Genomic DNA, 12,275 nt, shown 5'->3' with positions numbered 1-12,275 from the left:
ATTTACCATTGTGTTAGGTTTATTAAAATAGAGCTCTAGATGTCATAGCTATGTATTTCTGGATTTGTCAGGCATTACATGCACTTGAGCAAAGATGCAAATGTCCATGTATGTACATGTATTTGAAATACATTTTACGTCAAGTTAAACATATTGAAATGTCTGTATGGGGATCATCATGAGCACATACAGTGTCCATTCAGGCTAATACTGAATATTTGCATATACTGTATGGATTTCACTCGTAAGCCAGTGAGAGAACTGAGTGGAGAGAGGTTTTGAAATTGTTCCTCCTCCTCATCATCATCATTATAGATTATCAATACTGTCTTTATACTGGTCCATGGCAATGGGAGACAGTTGCCGCAGCAACGGTGCTCAGGCGATGCGAGCAATGTGAGGCTCGTTCAGATAATCTAATAACATGGGCTGTGGCAGGGCTTTACTGCAGCCCTCATTAGCACGAACACACATACACACACACACACACACACACACCTGATCAATGGTTGATGTTCCCCCATTCTGCATAGTCACACAAACACACACAGAAACATGCAGGCAAGCACACACTCACATGTATGGACACACCATGCATGGTCACACAACGCTCACACGCACATATACACTAAAAACACCCAAATACCCAAACACAAAAACCCACATTCAGAGCCGTTCCCTACTGTTATTCACAGTAACATCACTCCTATGAAATCAAATAATCCCTGACCAAACAGACATCCACTGATTGTACTGACCTTCCAGGATGACCTGGACAAAGTCCTGGGTGGACATCTTGCCATTCCTGGCGAAGCACTGGTAGGCTCCTCCATCACTCTTAGCCATCCCAGCCATGACCAGGTTCTCCCGGTTGTTGCCAGTCATGCGGACACTGTTCCCAGGGTAGATGATCTCTCCATTCCGGTACCAGGACAGCTCGTACTCCTCCGAGCCACTCACGCTGCACGACAGAGACACCTGGCTACCCACGCTGCCTTTCACCTTCTTCGGGCTGACCACCGCCTTCAGGGGCTCTGGAAAAGGGAGAGGGGAAAGGCTTAGATTCTCTTACATTACACATATGTCAATGTGACATACTGTATGTCAGCTAAATACATATCAACTCTGAAATGGATTTTAAACTCCAAAGACAAACATACACATTAACAACAAACATACTGTACATTTAGCACCACATGCTGCACACAGTCTATTACTGACCTTTGACCTGCAGCCTCCCCACCACCTCTGCATTGCCATAGCTGTTCCAGACCTCACACACGTAGTTTCCCGTGTCGCTGGACTGGGCTCTCTCGATCAGCAGCCCCGTCACACTCTGCCTGAAGCGGCTGTCCGGCTCCAGCGGTCGGTTGTCCTTCAGCCAGCGGTATTTGGGGGCCGGGTGACCAGACGCTTTGCATGGCAGCTCTACCCGGTGTGATGTCATCACCTCGCGACGCTCAAAGCCATCCAGGATGGTCGGCGCAGAGTTGGTGGGGTCTGAGGGAGGAGCAATGGCCAAAGGTGAGATGGATTCAATATTTAATGCATAGCATGGTCAAAAGCATGCATTGTGCCTCCTGAGTGGCGCAGCGGTCTAAGGCACTGCATCGCAGTGCTAGAGGTGTCATTACAGACCCGGGTTCGATCCCGGGCTGTATCACAACCGGCTGTGATCGGGAGTCCCATAGGGAAGCGCACAATTGGCCCAGCGTCGTCCGGGTTAGGGGAGGGTTTGGCTGGGGGGGCTTTAGTTGGCTCATCGCGCTCTAATGACTCCTTGTGGTGGGCCGGGCGCCTGCAGGCTGACCTCGGTCGTCAGGTGAATGGTGTTTCCTCTGACACATTGGCTAGCTTCCGGGTTAAGTGGGCGGATGTTAAGCGCGGTTTGGCGGGTCATGTTTCAGAGGACACATGACTCGACCTTCACCTCCAGAGCCCGTTGGGGAGTTGCAGCGATGAGACAAGATCGAAATTGGAGAGAAAAAGGGGGTAAAATACACACACAAAAAGATATATATATATATATATTTTGCATTGTTAGCCATACTCCATTGACTAGCTTGGAGCTGGTCCAGATTGAAGGAGTGAAGTGAAACAATAGTCAAACCTAGCCATATTCAGAGTGTATTCCATGCAAACATTGGCACCCAGACTTGCACAACAGACTGGCATCCAAGCTGTACTGTCCCTTTGCTTACCTGACACAAAGAGACGTGCGCTGTTGCTCTGCCTGGTCTCTCCCGTGTAGCGGTGGCGTGTCATACACCTGTAATTATACAATCCATCCTCATTCTGCACGTCCAGGATGTAAAGGGCTCCTGTGGAGGTGATGAGGAACCGAGGTGCTGCAAGACAAAAACACACATCACATCATTAGACATACTGTACATACAGCAACATACTGTACAACCATCTGTAGCTTTGCTTTTGAATTTAAAATCAACACCACCATGTGTAGACATTATGGGCCAGTTTCCTGTCCAGGAAACCGACTCTATATGATTAAACAAATAAAAACACTAAAAAAAAACCTACTAAGAGTTGTTATAAAAATGTAATATATATATTAATCAAAGTGGCTTTGTAAATATTTGCAAAGTTCTCTTTTGTGAAGTGCCTGGCCATGAGACTACAAACACTGAACATCTGCTCTAGCCCATTTAGCTGAACACATCTAAGAGATAATATGACAAGGCTGTGTGTTGTGGCAGTCCACACACCTCTTTATCATGTAGCTCTCTCTCTCTCTTTCTCAGACTAAAGCAGAGGGACCCAGGGATAGAGATCACACAGAGCTTTGATATGGCACCGCGGCGCAGCTCAGGTCGGTTGTGCTAATATCATGCTAATTCGTGGGAAAGCTGGGAATGGGGGGAGGACTAATGCCTGATGCCTGCCGGAACTGTCATAGCAGGCTGGGAGGATATTCCTCAGTCACAGATGATAGAGGATGCTGTTTGGGATGGGGTTGGGGATGGCATGTGTACAGTACCTCCCATTTCCTTCCCATCTAGCCTATGCCAGTCAGTATTGAAGCTATGAGAACCGGTACAGTGACCGACACCTCTTATAGAATATTGTCTCAAAAACACAAAACCCATTACAGCACTGCTTCAATCTACACTATTTTCACCATATTTTGACCGAATTTTCTTTTTAATATAGAAAGGGAAAAATTAGTATTGAGACATACTGTATTGTTTCCCACTGGTCACGCCACTTCATTTCAACGTGGATAATTGGGTAATATTTTGTTGAGACGTTGACCAATGAGACTAGGGATTGATTCACCGATAAGCTTCGGTCCCTGGTTCAAATGTTTAAGATACGAGTGCATGGGTCAACGGGACCCCAAAACGATCCAAATGTAGCATGCATCGGTCAGAAAATCAATTCAAACATTATGAATCGCTGGTTCACAAAAATATTTTGTTCATATTACTTTCTTTCTATCTTCCGAAAATACCTAATCTTTGGTGGCAACTGCATCCTCTCCTTCAGTGTCGAACTAAGCATATCATTATGTTGACAGTCGTTGACCTACAAGTCATTTTGCATGCTGAACAACCCCAGGCAATATCAGCTGCCTAACTGTGCGCTGAGCGCAGCTTTGCACGATGACCAATGAGAGGTAGGCCTATTCCTGATGTGGCACATGTTCGTGTCACCTTCAGCATTAAAATATTTATTAAATGGCTTGCGAAGTATTAGGCTTTATTAGTTGAGTGACAACCAATATAATTTGTTAGGTTCAATTTATCAAATGCGCTGTTGAAAAAATGCTGGAGACAGCTCTCATCTGGCTATAAGTAGGCTACATGCTGATCGGGGCTTACATTAGATTTTATTTTGATTGTTCAGGTTCACAATCAGCAATAGTTTTGGAAGTTTTTTGTGAAGCAATCAGTATGGTCATTTTTAGATATACAGGGTAAAGTTGATCATTTCTTAACGAGGACAGCAATCTCTTTTGCTACCTGCACTGCATGGTCAAAGAAGGAGAAGAAGAGAAGCTCACTCCAAGTCAGTCAAACCTTCCAAATGGTCTAAAACCATTACATTATGAGACTAGAGTGAAATCCAAAGTTGTGCGATATATTCATTGGCTATGTCATTGCTAATTGTTAAAGATAAATATTCAAACATTACTAGCTCTAACACTTTTAATCTGCAAAAATGTTTAATTAATTAGTGGGTGATGGCGATTTCAAAAGAAAAATCAAACAGTATCTTCCTAATATTAGGTTGCACCCCCTTTTGCCCTCAGAACAGCCTAAATTCGTCGGGGCATGGACTATACAAGGTGTCGAAAGCGTTCCACAGCATTGACTCCAATGCTTCCCACAGTGGTGTCAAATTGGCTGGGTGGTGGACCATTCTTAATACACATGGGAAACGGTTGAGCGTGAAAAACCCAGCAGCATTGCAGTTCTAGACACACTCAAACCTGGCACCTACTACCATACCCCGTTCAAAGGCACTTCAATATTTTGTCTTGCCCATTCACCCTCTGAACAGCATACATGCACAACATGTCTCAATCGTCTCAAGGCTTAAAAATCCTTATTTAACCTGTCTCCTCCCTTAATCTACACTGATTGAAGTGGATTTAACAGGTGACACCAATAAGAGATCATAGCTTTCACCTGGTCAGTCTATGTCATGGAAAGAGCAGGTGTCCCTAATGTTTACACACACACACACATCACATCGAACCGAATCGCATCGATTCATTCCTCTAATCAAACCGAGTCGCACCGAATCGTTTCAAACTAAAACGTATCATTCCTGTATCGTATCGGAGCCCATGTATCTACTGTAGATACGCATCGAATCGTCTTGAGCTGGCAAAAATGCACATTCTTTATTACAACCTATATTCACCCAGTCAAAAAGACAGCCAAAAGTTATATACATTTCTAATGTATTTTCACTATTCTTTCAACCATTTAAAAGGACAACAAAATTCCAATGGAAAAACAATTTCTGATTATTGGTTTAGTTGTCACCCAAATGTCTATCACTGCGCTTTCAACTATTTCAAAGCACAGCAAAGTTCAGGAATACAATGTCAAATGTTGTTTATTTATACACCAAATTAATGTGTTATCACTGTGCTTTATCTAATAGCAGAACCAAATCACGTGGATTGCCATTGAGATTACATTAAAAGTACATGATGCAAGTGATCAATGCCGTTCAAATTATTACAGCAATTGTGAAGATCTCCACAGACCTGTGACGACCTATGAACATGCATGCTTTCTATGATTACAGAAGAAGACATTTATAGTTACAGTAACCTCAATGTAGCCATGGTTGTGTTACTCATTTTAAGGTTGAATGTTGTAAGATAGCCTTAACTTTAGTCTATTTACCGTATTACAAGTATTATTATATAAGTAATACAACAAGTAATACAATAAATAAGACAACTCAACCAAATATCAACATTTAAAGGAGATGTATCTACTGCTTGGATAGTTCCATCTGAGCCACTGGATTTTGGACGACATTCTGCTAATTTTGTCATTGATGAAATATTTGATCTCCATACAGTTTTCTGTTTCCAAAACTAGAATCTGTAACAAACAGAGTGTACTGCGTTTTGTAGACTTTACCCTTTATGAAAGTCTTTAAAATCACGTTGTTTAGAAGGAGTGTAAGGGCGAATTGAGTTATTGCACACGCGCACTTCACAGAGTAGACGTTCCGTAATGGGAATATGCAAATAAATCCTAGAACGTACCAATAGGATCTCACTAGCTCATGCTTGGCTCTGCCCACCTCCTTGCTTGTTCTGCCCACTACGATTAATTTGCTCCCATTGGAAACAACAGGCTCTGGTCTATCTTGGGTTAGTAAAAAAAAATCTTTGGCTACAAGTAGTACATTTAGTCACAAATGGACTATAATAAACAAGTTAAATGTCTTACCTGTGATTAAATGTTTTCCACACACATAGCTACGTGTAGCCTACTTGGACACTGGGTCCCCACATTTCCCACTCTCCCACACCGAATAGCCTGAAGCCACAGGGCTCTTCTCACAGACTCTATTTACCTACGTGGGAGCATTGTGAAGCGTAGGTTGGGATTCTTGACATGTTTACATGTACATTGAACAACACAGCAGCTTTTTGGCATGTTTTGTTATTTCTGTATAACTAAAAATCGACGACAAATTTGGCTCTTTTACAATAAGGGTAAATTGAAAACAATGTTTATTTTCCCCAATTTGTGGCCGAGGGCGTGGATTGCAGTTGAGATTACATTGAAAGTACATGGTGCAAGTGATCAATGCCGTTTGAGATTCTGCACAGATTATTACAGCAATTGTGAAGATCTCCACAGACCTGCGATGACCTATGCATGCTATCTTAAACATGCACACTTTCTATGATTACATAAGATGACATTAATAGTTACAGTAACTTCAAAATGTGGCCGTGGATGTGTTACTCACTTTAAGGTTGAATGTTACATTAGTTTGTCAAATAGCCTTAACTTTAGACTATTTACTGCATTACAAAAGTTTGTGTTTGGTTGACAGCGTAACCAAATACCAACATTTAAAGGAGATGTATCTACTGCTTGAATAGTTCCATCTGAGCCACTGTCTTAATCCCATTCTTTAACTGAGTTGGAGACATGAGTCCAACATATAATTTGTAAATTTTTCGACAAGTTAATAGGCTATTTATTGTATTTTAAAAGTGAAATTGAATTGTGTTTGGTTGTCAACGCAACCAAATATCAATATTTTAAGGAGATTTATCATCTGCTTGGATTGTTCCAGAGCCATATATCTGTGCCACTGACTTAGTCTGGCTTCAATTCCAGTTTGTCTACAAATTAATAATTGATATGTTGGATTCACGTATCCATCTCAACCCAAAATCTATGTTATAGAATAGAACTAAATCAAATCAAACTTTAAATGCACTTTAGATAATGTTTGATTTGATTTTGTCCTATTCTTTAACTTCGATTTTTGATTGAGATGGAGACATAAATCCAACATTTACATGTTTTATTTGTAGACAAACTGGAATTAAACCCAAAATAAATCAGTGGCACACATGAAACTATCCAAGCAGAAGATACAGCTCCTTCAAATGTTGATATTTGGTTGCGTTGACAACCAAACACAATTCAATAGCACTAAATATCATTACATTTGAAATCAACCAGAGCTTGAAACCCCAGGCCTATATGTATTGTCTATTTTTTTATTGAATCCTGGGTTGAATTGAAACAATAGCTGTTGATGATTTTGCAAATGCTATATAGGCCTAAATAGCATAATTGATGATATATGAATGATAAAGTAGTTGGTCAAAATTAATTTGCTCTATTAAACCTACCCTTTGGAATGACTTTAATAGCAACAATGAACCTATTTCATTTTTAAGTGGAGATCTCTCAACAATAATTCTCATGATAGCACATTGGTTGTAGTCAGTGACAAATATCTATGCTAAGCAGGGCTTGGTTAAAATCCTGGATGGGAGACCAAAGGGATAGATGTAGAAACATATACATTCTCCAGTAGGAGGTGCTGCCCAGCCTATTGTTGTTGTTTTTTCTGATAGTGGATATAACGTTGAAGATCTGACCTTGTTTTAAAGGTACAAATTCAAGGTTGGTCTATGTTGAAATTTGGTTACCATGATGACATAATCCAATGGTTGACATTTCACTCTCAAAACAACAGTTTATTACTTTTTTCAAATCTAATGTATTTTCCACGTAGATTCCAGGTCACAATACGTTGACAAATTATGTTGAAACAACGTTTATTCAACCAGTTTGTGCCAAGTGGGATGGGCCTTTGTATAGAATGCTACAATAATCCATAGAAAGCAGTAAAATGAACCTCTGTTCATGTCCTTGATGTTTAATTAAAGAATATTGATGCTGTTCTACACTTAATAGAAAGAGGAGAGTTGAAATGAAGAAAGAGAAAAAACATACACACAGAGAAAAGGTGAAATAGAGAAGGAGAAACAGAGATAGCTAGAGAAGGAGAGAAAGAGAAGGAGGCGAGGAGGATGCAGCAGCAGTAGTGTATTGTGAGGAGCGAGCGTTGACCTAGTTAGAGCATGGATTTGATATCCTGAAGGGCTTTTCAGCTTGTGGTCTAGCTGCAGTTGTGTGTGACAATCAACCACTGGTAAAATGAGGGGGAAAGGAGAGAGTGTGTGTGTGTGTTATCAGAGGGGGAAGCAGTCAGTCTCTCCTGCCTTTCTTTCTCTCCCTTCTTCTCTTCTACCTTTCCCCTGAACCTTGCCTGGCAAGCTGCTAGGTGTCGAAAGTTGAGAAGATTTTGTTCTATGGGTTTATGAATGAGAGGCACTTTCATTAAAACAGACTGCCTGTCATCCATGGTTAATGTGAGTGTGGAGCAAGGTGTGTGTGTGTCTGTGTGTGTGTGTGTGTGTGTGTGTGTGTGTGTTTTGTGAGTGAGCAAGACAGTGCGTGTGTGTGTGTGTGTGTGTGTGTGTGTGTGTGTGTGTGTGTGTGTGTGTGTGTGTGGCGAGGGGTGTGTGCGTGTGCGTGCTTCAAAAGCCTGTTAAAACAGCCAGCACTGGGAGACAGTGACACACACACACACACACACACAATTACACACACACAGAGCCTCTAGATTGTTGTTTATTGTATCCCTCTCCTCCACTCAGTGCAGGGCTGAAATCAGATTCCTGATGCATGCTTAGGGGTTTCTCTCTACGACCATCCATGATCATATTTATTTTCTCAAGCCCAATTAATCACATTTTTTAAACAATTCTTTAGTGATAACTTAGCATTTTGAATGTTCTACTGTCCCATACTACAGTAACCATAGGAGACTAAACATATGGCCATACATCTGACGTGAATCTGCCCAATACCTCATACCCCACTCCTCTCTGTCTGTGTCCCTCCCTTTCTCGCTCCCTCCCTCCCTCATGAATAATACAGTCAGGTCAGGCTTTGGCATCTCTGACCTCCAATAAGTATCCCACAGTGCACTGGGGCACTGCACTGCCGCTGCTCTGCTGAGAGATGGATCCTAGCTGGGGCCACGCCTTAAAGCAGAAGACCCTCCCTCACCTCATCCCTCTCTCTCTCTCTCTCTCTCTATTTCTACTCTCTCTTCTTCTCTCTCTTCCCACTCCCCCTGTCTACCACCATGTTCACTGTCAAGGAGCTCTGTGTGTCTGAGAAAAAAAGCCCTGTTGGTGTGTGTGTGTGTGTGTGTGTGTGTGTGCATGTGTGTGTGTGTGTGTGTGTGTGTGTGTGTGTGTGTGTGTGTGTGTGTGTGTGTGTGTGTGTGTGTGTGTGTGTGTGTGTGTGTGTGTGTGTGTGTGTGTGAACGTGTCTCTGCAGCACAGGGCTACACAGATGCTTGGTCAATAATAACATTCCACAGTGCTCTACTATGCCCTGCTCCCCCAGTCTGCCTACTGCATACTAACACAAATAAGGTCTGAGAGAGGGAGAGAGTGCCCTCTGTGATAACGCAGAGCTGTGTGTGTGTGTGTGTGTGTGTGTGTGTGTGTGTGTATGTGTGTGTGTGTGTGTGTGTGTGTGTGTGTGTGTGTGTGTGTGTGTGTGTGTGTGTGTGTGTGTGTGTATGGGTGTCAGTGAAAGTGTCTGTGTGTGTCTGAGAGTATGGCAATGGCATCACCAACCGCAGGTGGCACCAAGCCCCATCCATCCCCTTCCCCTCTCTTTCCTCTAGCCAGGTGCTTGGCATGGCTATAGTCAGGGACACAAGTCCCCCTTCTGTGAGTTTCCACAATAGATTCAATTATTCCCCATACAAGCTGCAGAGCTTTCACATAGACTCTGTATTCTCTACAGTGGAGGATTTTGCTGAAACTTCACAAAATCATATCCATGAATAGTAAAGGAGTATAAAAATAGTGAATTGCAGCCATGTTAGTACATTATATTGTTAAATGTCCTCTAATGTGGTTTCCATTTAGGAAATTACGTTTTTGGCAATTTTGCACTGATAAAATAATTCAACAATCTTACACACAAAAATGAATAAAAATAACAAATCATCTCTCCCTGGGACACACGTGATGACATTGTTGAGCTCTTTCTCCAGGCTGACCTATGCTTGCTGCGTGACCAATGCCATCTGCCTAAAAGGTGGCTTTCTCCATACCTGTAAACAAAACTGCCGCATAGGACCCGCAGCTCAGCTCTGAGGCTCCTGCTGATTGTACACTGATACAGACACAAGGATAGAGCGGGGGGGAGAGAGAGAGAGAGAGAGAGAGAGAGAGAGAGAGAGAGAACATCTCTGAGATACAACCACTCTCTGTCATCTGAAATTACTTACGAATTAGCATGCACCAATGTGCAAGAGAGAGAGAAAAAAGAGTAGAAGACAACTTTCATATGCTAATACAGATCATGGCCAGGCAGAGCAATTATCAAAAAAATGTCAGCCGTGTCTGTTTGACAGATTCCATCAGGCGCCTGAAGACTCTAACCTCACAGACTCGCTCTCTGTCTCTGTCTCTCTGTCTCTGTCTAGATGGGAGGAGAGACATCGTCAGGCATTTAAATGCTTCTTTCTCAAACATTTCTCTCATCCCTTTGCTGAGTTAATGTTATAATGTCACAATACAAGCTGTCTTTTAGGACCATAAAGTCTTTTAATATCACTTTTGAACTTTGAACCGTGGTGGCTGATCAGCTCGCTCGCATAAATAAAAACTACACCCCAGCTATGTTTCAACAACAAAAATAGAAATTTGCTTCATCATCATTCTGATTCTCCTCCAAGGAGGGCAGAAGCCCAGTCCCTCTAGAGCCAGCCTGCTAGATGTAGTTGGTGCTCTCTGCCAGGCTGTCTCTGCCAGGCTGTCTCTGCCAGGCTGTCTCTGCCAGGCTGTCTCTGCCAGGCTGTCTCTGCCAGGCTGTCTCTGCCAGGCTGTCTCTGCCAGGCTGTGCCATGTTTGGGAGTGGAGTTTGGTTCACGCCCTGAGACGGGGGTTATTACTGTCACCGTAACCTTGGCCACTCAATGTCACACTATCTAACGTTAACAGCAGTACGCTGGCCCTCCTGCAGTTATCTGCATCTATAATTAATATATCCTCTACACGCTCTCTCTGTCTCCACTCCCTCTGTGTGTGTGCGCGTGTGCATGCACGTGTGTGTGTGTGTGTGCATGCGTGCGTGTGCTGCACTGAGATTTGAAGCTGCTGTTGAAAAGACATGAACTGCATAATTATCATGTTCTCTCCACTTCTGAAAGACTCACAAGATTCCACATGCTATCATTATTTTCAAACCAGGTCTGCTGTGTACAGTAAGTCCTGTCCTGTATACAGTGCATTCGGAAAGTATTCAGACCCCTTCACTCTTTCCACATTTTGTTACGTTACAGCCTTATTCTAAAATGGATTAAATTAATTATTTTCCTCATCAATCTACACACAATAACCCATAATGACAAAGCGAAAATTGGTTTTTAGAAATGTGTGCAAATTTATTACAAATAAAAAACAGAAATACCTTATTTACATAAGTATTCAGACCCTTTGCTATGAGACTTGAAATTGCCTTGCTCAAGGGCAAATCGACAGATTTTTCACCTAGTCGGCTCGGGGATTCGAACCAGCTTACGGTTACTGGCCCAACACTCTTAACCATTGGGCTACCTGCAAGCTTAGCTCATATAGGTGTGCCAAGCTTGTAGCGTCATACCCAAGAAGACTCAAGGCTGTAATCGCTGCTAAAGGTACTTTACTGAGTAAAGGGTCTGAATACCTATGTAAATATGATATTTTTTGTCTAAAAACCTGTTTTTGCTTTGTCATTATGGGGTATTGTGTGTAGATTGATGGGGGGTGGGGGACAATTTAATCAATTTTAGAATAAGGCTGTAACGTAACAAAATGTGTGGAAAAAGTGAAGTGATCTGAATACTTTCTGAATGCACTGTATGTGTGAGTATCAGAGTAGAAGAGGCCCTGACTTGTACTGTAATTAGCAGGCCTCAGAAGTTGATCTGTCTCTATAAGGCAGTAATGTACAGCACAGTACAGTAGAGGGGAATCCCACCATATTACCCCTCCTGTAATAACCACCATTTGTCACCATTACAGGAAGCTGTTGACAGCTGCTGGGGTTGTCAGGGCAACGCTATCCCTCTCCCGGGACCTTCCTACCAAACAATTGTCTGCATACTGTACTAAGCACACAATAGAAACACATACACATGCATGGACAGTAAGTTAGTACACACACATACAGATTTAC

The 12,275-nt window shown here is 42.4% G+C and overlaps 1 protein-coding gene across 3 annotated transcripts in view; it reads right to left on the bottom strand.

Moving 5' to 3' along the window:
• LOC121579798 (Down syndrome cell adhesion molecule homolog) overlaps positions 1-12,275 on the bottom strand; it is a 158,990-nt gene that overhangs the window by 76,729 nt on the left and 69,986 nt on the right. For all 3 annotated transcript variants that reach the window (XM_041894702.2, XM_041894700.2, XM_041894701.2), the window contains exons 4-6: positions 2,202-2,348; positions 1,222-1,500; positions 759-1,034 (exon numbers count right to left, since the gene is read on the bottom strand). In XM_041894702.2, the coding sequence (XP_041750636.1) occupies positions 759-1,034; positions 1,222-1,500; positions 2,202-2,348 (702 nt within the window). The remainder of the gene's footprint in view (positions 1-758; positions 1,035-1,221; positions 1,501-2,201; positions 2,349-12,275) is intronic.

The sequence above is a fragment of the Coregonus clupeaformis genome, chromosome 13 (genome assembly GCF_020615455.1).
Source record: "Coregonus clupeaformis isolate EN_2021a chromosome 13, ASM2061545v1, whole genome shotgun sequence".
NCBI lineage: Eukaryota > Metazoa > Chordata > Actinopteri > Salmoniformes > Salmonidae > Coregonus > Coregonus clupeaformis.
The sequence above is the reverse complement of the archived record's forward strand: the minus strand, read 5'-3'. Positions and strand labels throughout refer to the sequence as shown.